Raw genomic sequence first — 11,459 nt, 5'->3', positions numbered from 1 at the left:
ACTTCTTCTTCTTATTATTATTGTTATTATTATAATTATTATTACACATTATGGATCAAGAATTAATTCATTTCAAGATTTAAGATTCAAAAATCCTTATTAATCCCTTAGGGAAATTGTTTTGCTTTGTTACAGTTGTTCTCGACACAGACAGAAAGAAAGGGAACCACAACCAAGAAAGATTCACACGAACACAAATACAGAATAACATCAGTAAACTCAATATATATAAAATAACATCAATACAGAGAACTCAATATATATACAGAATATGTGAGATGAATGAAAAAGGATAAATAATTATAGTCCAGGGTGGAATGACAGCAAATATGTGACAGAAATTGTCAGTTGCCCCACCCTTTACAGAGGGGGGAGGAATTGTAAAGATTGATGGCCACAGGTAGAAAGGACCTCCTGTGGTTCTCTGTGGAGCACATAATGTTGATCAGTCTCTGGCTGAACGTGTTCCTCTGTCAAGCAGCACACTGTGCAGTGCGTGGGAGGGATTGTCCAGGATTGAGAGGAGTTTGAACAGAGTCATCAGAGAACTTCTGAAGATGACAGGACTCTGAGTTGTACCTGAAGTCTGAGGTGTACAGAGTGAAGAGGAATGGAGACAGAACTGTCCCCCACACAGTTCTGCAGGTGGACGTACTGGGGGCGGTTGGTGAGATAGTCCATGATTGATGAAATCAGGGGAGTGTCAGCCTACATGTTTTTCAATTTTTCATCCAGCAGTGCAGGTCGGATGGTGTTGAATGCACTTAAGAAATCAAAAAACATGATATCTCTCTCCTCTCTCTGTCCATGTAGATGTAGGTGCTATGGAGCAGATGTATGATCGCGTCATCCTCTCCAACTTGGGGTTGATAGGCTGGAGGGGGTCAAGTGAGGGTTTGAACAGAGACCATAGGGACTCCAGGATCAGCATCTCAAAAGCCTTTATAATATGTGAGCCACTGGTCTGTAGTCACTGAGGACACCGGGATATGACGTCTTATTCACAGGAACCAGGCATGACATTTTCCACCCAAGAGCAACTCTCTCCAGGTGCAGGCTGAGGTTGAAATTGTGTTGGAGAACACCACATAGCTGAGGAGCACAGACTTTCAGAGAGACTCCTCTCCCTGATCCTGACAGACAGCAGTCTCTGGACCCTCCTCACTGCCTCCCTGTCTCTTGACCTGCCCCCTCTGTCCACCTCTTTAAGGATTAATGATGGCAGGCTGCCTCTGAACCAAAAGTGAGTACTGTGGGGAGAGATGTACCAGGTTGCTAAATTATAACAAGCTTTGATTTAGTCATTTATCCCTCAGGTTACAGTACTGAATGATCCACAACATCTTCGAGCATGTGTAAACCTGATCTGACAAACATTAAATCTTTTGGATTAACGTGATACACATTAAAGTTTTTGGATTTAATGTCTCCTATGAGCTTTCCACAAAAACACTCTGAAGGGCAGGGCCATCCTGCCGAAACCTGTTCCAGATATCATAATATAAAAGTTAACGCAGATTCAGCCTGAGCTCCATCAAGTCCTGCTACACCTGAACAACTTCTGGGACACCTCAAGGCTTCGGACTGACAACTCTGAGTTTAGATACAGAAGTTGCTGATGGGAAAGATGGCATCTAGACATGCAGTAGAATAAGCCAAAAAAAAAGGAAATTTATCTTGTTTACAGAAAAGGACACAAGATGACACCGTGGCAGATTCTTCATGCTGGTAGACTGTCCCAGGCAGCTCTGGGTTACCGTGTATATCATGGACCCGGGGTCTCAGTGCAGTACTGCACTGTTGCTTCTGCAGCTCCAGACAACAGCAGGAGCTTCTGTTTGTCTAGAAAGAAACTCAACCTGCAGCAGCTGAACAGGAGGCTGGCTGCATATCTCAAGCAGGTAGGACATATGTGAATTGGAAGCAAACAGAGACTTTGCCTTGATGGATGTAGCAATAGCATTGCAAAAACAGTTGTTAAACTGAAATGTAAGTCTAACGGTTATTGTTTTAAGAGCAAGAGTAAATAAAAATGTCATTTTTGCATGAGTGCAATGTTCCTTGATTCCAGGATTCCAGATTTATAAGTGCTGACTAATTATTGTTAAAAGTGCAGTAGAACCTAAAAGTAGCAGTTATTTCACTGGGGTTTTGCATGAACTGAAATAAGGCACATGCATTAGATAGAAACACACGTAAACCTTGACAGTCTTTTCCAAACTAGGACCATTTAGGCTTGAGGACCTTCTAACACTTCTTAAAATGGAAAGTATCTCTGGGAACTTCTGTTCAAATGCATAATTGTATGCTTCACCGTTATTTTCCCTTGTTGAAACAAAGAAGCCAAACCGGGAAGAACAACAACGCCAAACAAACAAAAAAAAAAAAAAAACTAAATTACGCAACAATTCAGAAGAATCTGAAAAGACAAAATCTGACCGAAAATTGGAAAAGATTGGACATACAATTTTAAGAGACAAGAGTGCTTCAGGTTATTCTGAAGAAACGTTTGATCAAAATAACTGATTTACCTTTTCCTCTTACTGATGGATACAGGTCCAGTGTCTGGAGACAACCAACAAGAAGCTGGAACATCAGATCCAGGAGCTGCTGGACAAAAAGTATCCCAAAGAGATTAAAGAGTTGGACAGACACCTGAAGGCAGCATCTGTGCTGCAGGACCAGGCTAGTAAACACTTACAATATATTTGAAGAGAATTCAATTTATTCACAGTCTGCAATGTTTCATATACAGATATTTTCTTTACAATGTAATCGTTTTCATGATAAAACAATTTTTCCTGAGGTCAAACTAGGGTCAAATTTAAGCCAAATGAAGCCAGTGGCTGCATTGTAGGTAAACTGATGATGGAAACTGAGATGCTGAATCTCGGGGGTTAGTTTTCAGGTTGTGACTTGTCAGGAAGTTGTGCATGTGTTTAAAGTTCAAACTGGCTCAAACTAGTCTGAAAGTTCACTGACTGAAACTTACAAGATACAACCTGAAACTCAGTGTGTCCTGTGACTATGCCAGAAGTTTTAATGATGAACAAATGTTCAGAGATGTTCCAGAAAAAAGCTCCCACTACTAACATCAATCCTCTCTGTCTATTTCTCTCTCACAGATCACCCAATGTCATTCTGCGCAAGCACGCATGAAGCTGCAGCTGCTGAATGCAGAGCTCAGTGCTTTCAACTTCACTATCAGGTAGAGCAGAGCACATACTGTATACACACAAAGGGCATCATGTAAACATATGAATCTCATCATCCCCTTCTGTGTAAACAGGTGTGAAAAGGAGCGTGAGCGTCGTGAGCATCTGGAGACGGAGCTTAGCAACCTGAGACTGCAGGAGGAAGAGCTGAAGGCCCACAAATTGCCAGAACTCCAGAGTCTGCTGAAGAGTAAAGCACAACAGCTGATGCAGCTACAGACACAACATCAACAGGTACCAAAATAAAAGACTTATTTATTTAAGTGAACCATTAAGATCAAAATCATGTTTCCTTCTTAAATGTACAGGATATGCAAAGTCTCCTTGCCCAGATGTCAAGAGGCATCAGTTTAGAAATGCAGACTGTAGAGTCTTCAGACCTGATCCAGCGTCTGGTTGACCTGAGACAGAACCAGAATGAATGCTGGTTCAACTCACAGGTAGACAAACATCCGTAACACACACTCATTTTGTAATAAATTAAATAAAGTGAAGAATTGAATGTATTTATTTATAATGTATTGATCAGGTTAAACAACATTTAACCAGGTGTGTTTTTTTCAGATGGCCATGTTGAGTTCTCCAGAAGTGTCCTCTGACTCTTCAGAAGAGGTTGGCCAGGCTGGATTAATGGAGCTGAGGAGAACAGCAGCCTGTCTGGAGGAGGAGCTGACACAGCTACATGCACTGGTGACATAAAATTAGTAGAACTGAAACGAAATGGGATGTACAAAGTTTGTACAAAGCCCTTGGAGGGTCAGGGCTACTTTTTTTTCCAAAACTAAAAACACAACAGCAGTGTAAGGACAATGATTACATTTTAGCTTTAGCCTTAATCTGTTTGATGAAATCATGTATATAGATCACTTTTAAGATTTTTATGCTGATCATGCTGAGTTAATTTCAGTAATTAATTCATGTAAAGTTTACATGAATGTCTAAGAGACATGTTGATGGTTTACATTGTAAACCATCAACATGTCTATTAGACCCCATCCCTACTAGACTGCTCAAAGATGTCCTACCTTTGATCAGCACGCCCATATTAGATCAGATCAATCTATCTTTACTAACAGGCTACGTACCACAGGCTTTTAAGGTTGCTGTAGTCAAACTTCTACTCAAAAAGCCTACTCTGGACTCAGGAATACTGAATAACCAGTGACTGAACCTTCTAGACACAAGTTTCTGTAATCACATTCAAAACATCTAAACACAAATTTCTCTTTTTTTCTGTGTAGAATATCCTGTTGGAAACCTCTGGTCTGGAGCAGGCTGAGTCGTTTGTCCTGCAGCTGGTCGTCTTGCAGCAAAGAGCAGAATGTCTATGCAGAGAGCTGGACACAGTATTGCAGGCTGCAGTTGAGCATGCTACAGATTATCAGATCTTGTTGGATATCAAGATTCAGTTGGAAACTGGGATACAAGACTACAGGAGGCTACTGGATGAACTGAGCCAAGAGGGGTACATTATAAGTTTGTGATCATGGAAGTCTCAGAGATAAATATGCTTTTAAAAATTTGTATACAGACTAATAGGTTTTCTATTCATTTTTCAAACTTTACTGCTAACATTGTGTTTTTCTGTGCTTCAAATAGCCCTGGCAGAGCACTCAGTGGTCATCAAGGAAATCTCAGGATGATGGAGATTCAGAGAGGCCACAGCTGCATTACTGGACAAACACCTGTAGTTACCCTACCAGTTAGCACACAGTTACCACAGAGCAAACATTTTAAAAAAGCATCAGCAATGGTGATTAATACTTTAAATCTGACTGACTCATTCCATACAGCTGTAAAACAGGGAACAGGAGCTCTTCTCAGAAAAACTGAGAAGGAATCTTTAAGCCAAATCAATGTGATGATCAATCAACAGAGCAGAACCTTGGAAGATAAAGTCCACATTGAAGATTGTGACCTTTCCATTGTTTCTACTCAGACAAAGGCTCCTAAAATGGATGCACAAGGAATCACCATGTCAGTTCATGATCAACTGTCTGCTAGGATTGCTGCTGCTGAGACTTTTACTTCCACTGAATACACAAAAGAAATGGTTTCAGAGGCTAATAAAAAAGGGACAAACAATCAAACAGAGATCCCCAAAGCCAAACTCAATGCAGAAGAAGAACTAAAACAAGGACTATACTGTGTAACACAAACGGTCACAGATGATCCCACCAAACAAACTGCAACAGTGTTAAAGACAGAACCTGTGATTTTAGCTCAGACAGATATTTCTAAAGGCTCAGAGCAGACAAAGACCCCATCAGAAACTTTTAGGGACACAGAAAAGAGCACTGTTACATTATACAAGACTTCTGGACCCCACCTTTGCAGGGCCACTGAAGCTGCGTTTGAGGTATCTGGTGAGTTGTTCAAGGATATTGAAGCAGAAGCAGCAGAAGCAGAAGGGACTTCACTTGTCACAAGCAGAGTCACAGAGAATAAAGAGCCTGGCACTGTAATTACTCTACTTAATAGCACAGACAGTAATAGCCATAGTGAAAGTAAAACTGCAAAGATTTTGAAGAAAGAAGACTTCATAGTAAACAAGGAGGTCAACAATTACCATGAGACCAAAGAGATAAAGGTTGCTCCTACTCTACAATATTTCATTAGTCCATCAGACCAAGAAGTATTGTTGAATACTGCTGAATCAAAAGAGCTCACAAGTTTAACAGATTCTGGTGTGGCTTTGAGTTTGTCTGACCCTGAAGAACTTCTAAGTCCTGGAGAAACTGATGTATTTCTTAGCCCTGCAGTTTCATGCTCAAGTCCAGAGATATTTCCAGGGTCTTTTGAGACAGCAATGAGTTGTACAGATCAAGTGTTTTGCCAAGTTGATCCAGATGATAACGTTAAAAGACATGATTTGCTCCTGAGTCCAAATGACCGATCAAAGTTTCTCAGTAGAAATGAATCAAAGAATAGTTTGAGTCCAATCGACACTAACAGGTTACTGGGTCCAAATCATGAAGAAGAGATTTACGAAGCATACCTACCTGAGGCAAAAGCACATATGAGACCAGTAGAGAAATACTTTCTCTCAACACAAGGCCAGTCTTTATCATTTAGTGGTAAACATGCTTTTCCAGAAAGGGACAGAAATAGAAGAGTCACCATTTCAGTGCGAGGTGTGGACAGTTTGTGTTTTGGGTCATTTGAAGGCAATGAAGAAAAGAGCAGCAGTACTGGAGACTTGGGGTTCAGAACTTCATGTGGCTGTAGTGTTTTAGCAGATAATGGTGGACAGCTTGATTTTGACATGAAAACTTCCAGAGACAGGCACAAAAATTCAGACAGTGTTGGAGATATTAAGGTTGCGCAGAGTCCAGAAGGCAGATGTGACTCAGAAAACCAGAAAGAGATACCTTTACCAATGCTGGGTCGCAGTGTGGATAGAAGTTTAGGAGACATGGCTGCTAGCAACAGCAAAGTGCCTATGGATCACGCTGCTAATTTTAACAGCACAATAGCTAATTCATCAGGTACAATCAATAGTAATGCAGAATCCGTTCTTGCAGCAGGTGTGCAGAGAAGATTCAGGTGTAAAAGTGGAGAGTGCATTGCTTATAGTGGCAGTCTTGGACGTAAAAGCAGCTTGGATTCTGACACTAGCTTAACCAGTAAATGGGCCAAAGAAGGGCCCTTATTGGCCACACGCCCTGCAACAAGCCAAAAAGAAACTAGAAGATTTTGCAAAAGAGGGAGCAGCCTTTATGGTAGTGTTAGTTTACTCAAGGAAGGGAGCGGGCAAAGCCAGTCAGTGGCCACAAACCCAGTGACAATCAACCCACCTCAAGGGAGATTCGGCAAAAGAGAGAGTGGCGAATGGGTGGCTTATGGTGGCAGTTTTCAACAAAAGCACAGTGTAAACAATGGTTTATTCAGAACAGAGGGTGAAGGAAGCGCAGCAATGGACATGCTCCCAGCAACCAGTCAACCAGGGACAGGGAAGTTTGACAGCAGAAGATGTGGAGAGTGGATGCCAACAGTTGTGCATCTTGCAACCAGCCCACCACAAATAAGGAGATATGGTAACAGAGGGAATGGTGAGAGGATGGTTTGCGACAGCAGAGATAGCAGTGAAAACACAGACAGCAAAGAATGCCTGCCATTGACCACAAACCTGGCAACAAGCCCACCAGGAACAGGGAGATTTGGCATCGGAGGGAGTGGGAAGTGGATGGTGTATGGTGGGCATACTGGACGTACGAGCAGCCTGGTTGCCAGTCATGGCTTAGCCAATGCAGAGAGCACAGAAAGCCTATCAGTGGCCAGGCAACTTGCAACAAGCCCACAAGCTGTTCCAAGAGCAGGTAGGTTTGGCAGTGGAGGTAGTAGAGAGTGGCGAGTCTATGGTGGAAGCACTGGAAGTTTGGGTGGTGCTGGAGGGGAAGACAGCATCAGTGTCAGAGCCAGTGAGGGCCAAAGGATCAGTCTACCAAGTAGCTATACACAGAGAAGACAAAGATTCAGTAGTGCTGGTAGTGGAGGAAGACTCAGCTCAGGTAAAGTCATCAGGCGCAGTTGCAGTGTAGGCTGCAGTGGTAGGTTAAGCAGCTCAGGAAGTGGTGGCAAACTCAGCAGTTCACCCAGCAGTCACACAGTTAGCAGCGCTGGAAATTTTAGCATTGGCAGTGATGAATTGAGACCCATTTACAGCTCAGGTAGTGGACATACGAGCAATGTGGAAATTGCGGGGCAATCAAGTGGAAGAAGGATCTGCAGTGGGAGAACAAGTGTGAGTGGCAGTGGTGGTGATCAGAGGTTGAGCGGTTCCACTAACAATGGGCTTCCAATTAGCAGAACTGGGAGCAGTTCAGGTATCTGTGACAGAATAAGCCAAGCCAGTGGAGGGCTCAGCAGTTCCTCTGCAACAGGAAGGACCAACAGGACAGGGGGCAGAGTCATTAATGACCGACCAATTAGAAACACTGACAGTGGAGCCAAAGGTAACAAGGAGAGAATGAGTGTTTGTAAGATGGCCGCATTGTCAATCTCAGCAGCGGGGAAGAAAAGAAGCCAGGAGAGACGAAGGCCAGCTCAGCAGCCTTAACGACAACAAGCTGCAGGTGAGATCATGCAGGTTTACATTGTGAACAACAGATACAATAATAACAATACTGTGACTAGACAGTTTGAGCAGAAATTCTAACTGTGGGCCTCTGCTCTGGAAGTGTCCCATATTTTTTCCAATGTTTTCGACCATTCTCCATTACTTTTCTTCTTTAAAATTTTCACATTAAAATTTTTTGGGCAAATTATGTCACCATGGTAACACAAATTGCTACCGGAAGTCATAGCACACTATTCCCGATGTGTCTGTGTTTTCTCAAAGCTGGGGGATGAGTTATTCGACTTACAAAATACAGTAGAGTATAAGAGCAGGTACAAAGTGAAGTTTACAGCTTTTGGTTTAATCTGCTCTCTTTTCTTTCTGCCTCTCCATCTACAGCTACCTGTCCTCTCATCCAACACTAGATGACTTCAGTTGTCAGGATTAATAGTGATGACCTTGATGACATTATGCATCATGGATTGACTAATAGTTTTGAGGTTGTAACATTCACACTCATTTATTGTCCGCATTATCTTCCTTGATCTGCACACATACTGTACATATTGAACAAAGACAAATATATAAGAAATACCATATCAAGAAAGAATACTCAGATATTTTTTTATTGTATACAGTACGACAATATAGTTTAATCTCAAAATACTCCCCAAAAGCAAAGATCCTGCAATAGAAAATCCTACTTAAGCAAAAATACTAGTCAGTCAGTTTGATTCAGCTACTGTCCTATTGGGGATCTGTCAATACAGAGTCAGAGCTGATAGTTCAATGTACCTAAAAAGAACCCATCAGAAGGCATTACAATTTGCTGGATATTTTCTCTTACAGCATGTAAAGCATATAAACTGTAAGTTTTCACAATCACAGAGTTTATGATAATTCAGCTAATTTTTGATTCATTAATGACGTAAAATTAGGGTTTGTTTACAGCATGTAAGACAACAATTCACCAAAATTAAGAGCTCTGTGTAAACATACAATAATCCTTGTTTGGCATAGAAACAGAGAGAGACTACTTTATTTAATGTATATACAGTGCAGTACTGAATTTTTGTGTTTTCTCATCTTAGAGACTAGAACCAAGACAAAAAAACAACATAAAATGTATAGTATAAGTAACTAGTAACTAAAGTTGTGTAAAATGTACAGTATTGTCCACTGACCACAGCTGGTTACAAGTACAAGTAGGAAATGAACAGTGGAAAGTGGAAATACGTTTAAGTAAAAATACTTTAAAATTTTACCTGGTAAATGTTTCAACTTTTCACCACTAACAAATACAATTTCAACTTTCTGTTTGTTTAACTTGAAATATGTTGTACATTGCACATATGGATATGGATATATATTTCTCTCCTATATACCAGATGTGATTTAAGTTTATTCTGAAAATAAAGCTCAGAAAACACAAACTGTCTGCATCGTTCAGTTGTGGAGAGATGTTTTACCAGCAGGTGGCAACAGAATAAAAATTATATTTTGACACACAGCAAAGCATATGGCAGAAAAACAACTTTTTTCAGCATGAATTTAGTCCGTCCTAACAGTGATGATGATTATGATGATTCCTATGTTTGATTCAGAAAGACATGTTGTGCTGCAAGCCAGTAAAAACAGCCTGTTGAATCTTTAAAGGACATGAAAAAATGTTATTTTCAGTGTGGTTTCAGTCAGAAGGATGCCCATGTCAGCACAGTTTCAGTTGCTTCAGTCTGCATGTTTCTGGAACTGAGGCAGTTGTTTTAGAACAACTAAGTGAATCTACACCTTGTTTTCTCTAACAAATGGCAGCATTAGACAAAGCACCTGAATGAAGCTATTTGATTAAAAAAAAAAAAAGCAAATGATGTGTAGCTTGTACAGGTGGTCTGTAGAGGGCAGTAAGAAGCACGGTGGCTCAATATGAGCCTGATGTTTCCAACCAGACAGATAGCAGGAGGAGAGCATGCTCCATCACCTGTTGCTGTAGCTCCACAGCTTGTTAGGGTGGATATCAGTTTCCTGTGCAGTCATGTAATGGCAATATTCAAGTAAAGTACAAACACTTCACATTTGAAGTAAATCTACATAATTAGATTTTCTTAATCCTTTAGATTTTTAACACAACCTCTGCTCACTACTTTTAATCCCATTCGGAGTGGATCCTTTCTTACCTCCACCCCAGTAATACCACGGTGGCCTCTTGTTGTTCTGTGGGTTAGTTGCTCCCCTTGGAGTTTTAATCTGGAGTCATAATCCTGTATTGTAAAGTGGATTTTTTACCGCTTTTTATCAGCTAATGTTTAAATTTGGACCTCAAATATGTTTTTGCAGTCTGACATCTCACTGTACAGGAATATTTGGGAACCAATGTGATGACAGGAGTCAGTTCAGGAGCTCTTTCCAGCGTCTCTGAAAGAAAGTTAGAGAATGAAGAGTAAAACCACAAAGTGACGATGACACTGTAAAACCGCACCAGCAGCGCTTATCACACTTACTCAGTTGTTGTAGAAAGTGCTGCACGCATTTGTTGGGTCCAAAATAACCTCAACACTTTTCATACGTTGAGAGACAAAGACAATAAAGCACAACAAGGACACTGTTTGGCCTTTTTACTTGCAAGGGGAGCCGGCCTGAGGTCTTAGCATCATAAATGCTTCACCCAGGATTTCCCATCTCCGACTCCGTCCGTCTCCCCTTTGTGCAAACTTTTTATTACAAATGAGACACACCCTGAAGTCACAGATGTGGGCTGGTATGGTTAAAGGATGATCATTTTACAAGGAGAAAGAACTCCATGTAAGGATAAAACACTGCTTACAGGTGTATAGCAACAAGAACTGGTCAACTCTGAGAATGCTGACCTTTTTCTGACCTGTCCTGTTTTATGTCTGTGTGCAGAGTACAACATTATACATTAAACATCACATATTTCCTTCATAATGACAATAAGTAAGAAACAATAATCAAACAAAAATGTAATAAGAGAATGATATATCAGTAAATCATTTTTACTCTAACAGCATTTCCAGGTAATAGTGAATATTGTGATGTTTCATTTCACATCCTGATGGATGGTGGTTCACAGGAATTTGTAGTTCTCAGCAGCTCTGCTGGCTGTCGTTCCCTGAGTGAGAAGCAAAGCGTGGAGGCTAATTTCCTCTGAAGTCAATGACCATCTCTAT

At 41.0% G+C, this 11,459-nt stretch overlaps 1 protein-coding gene across 1 annotated transcript; it reads left to right on the top strand.

Moving 5' to 3' along the window:
• The first annotated feature begins 1,700 nt into the window (after positions 1–1,700).
• LOC113157327 (keratin, type I cytoskeletal 18-like) lies at positions 1,701–4,858 on the top strand. The gene is made up of 8 exons (XM_026352757.1): positions 1,701–1,901; positions 2,557–2,685; positions 3,126–3,208; positions 3,290–3,449; positions 3,524–3,655; positions 3,780–3,905; positions 4,457–4,691; positions 4,815–4,858. The coding sequence occupies exons 1-8, from the start codon at positions 1,701–1,703 to the stop codon at positions 4,856–4,858; spliced, it is 1,110 nt and encodes a 369-aa protein (XP_026208542.1).
• Positions 4,859–11,459: the final 6,601 nt, after the last annotated feature.

Source organism: Anabas testudineus, chromosome 8 (genome assembly GCF_900324465.2).
Source record: "Anabas testudineus chromosome 8, fAnaTes1.2, whole genome shotgun sequence".
Lineage (NCBI taxonomy): Eukaryota > Metazoa > Chordata > Actinopteri > Anabantiformes > Anabantidae > Anabas > Anabas testudineus.
This window is presented reverse-complemented; position numbering and strand designations above follow the sequence as displayed.

What these genes read in the sequence shown, in the direction of transcription:
- LOC113157327 (XM_026352757.1), top strand. Translation starts at nt 1,701, where the DNA reads ATGACACCGTGGCAGATTCTTCATGCTGGTAGACTGTCCCAGGCAGCT. An exon ending in AATGCTGGTTCAACTCACAG is followed by an intron (nt 3,656 to 3,779) that starts GTAGACAAACAT and finishes TGTTTTTTTCAG; the next exon opens with ATGGCCATGTTGAGTTCTCC. An exon ending in TGACACAGCTACATGCACTG is followed by an intron (nt 3,906 to 4,456) that starts GTGACATAAAAT and finishes TTTTCTGTGTAG; the next exon opens with AATATCCTGTTGGAAACCTC.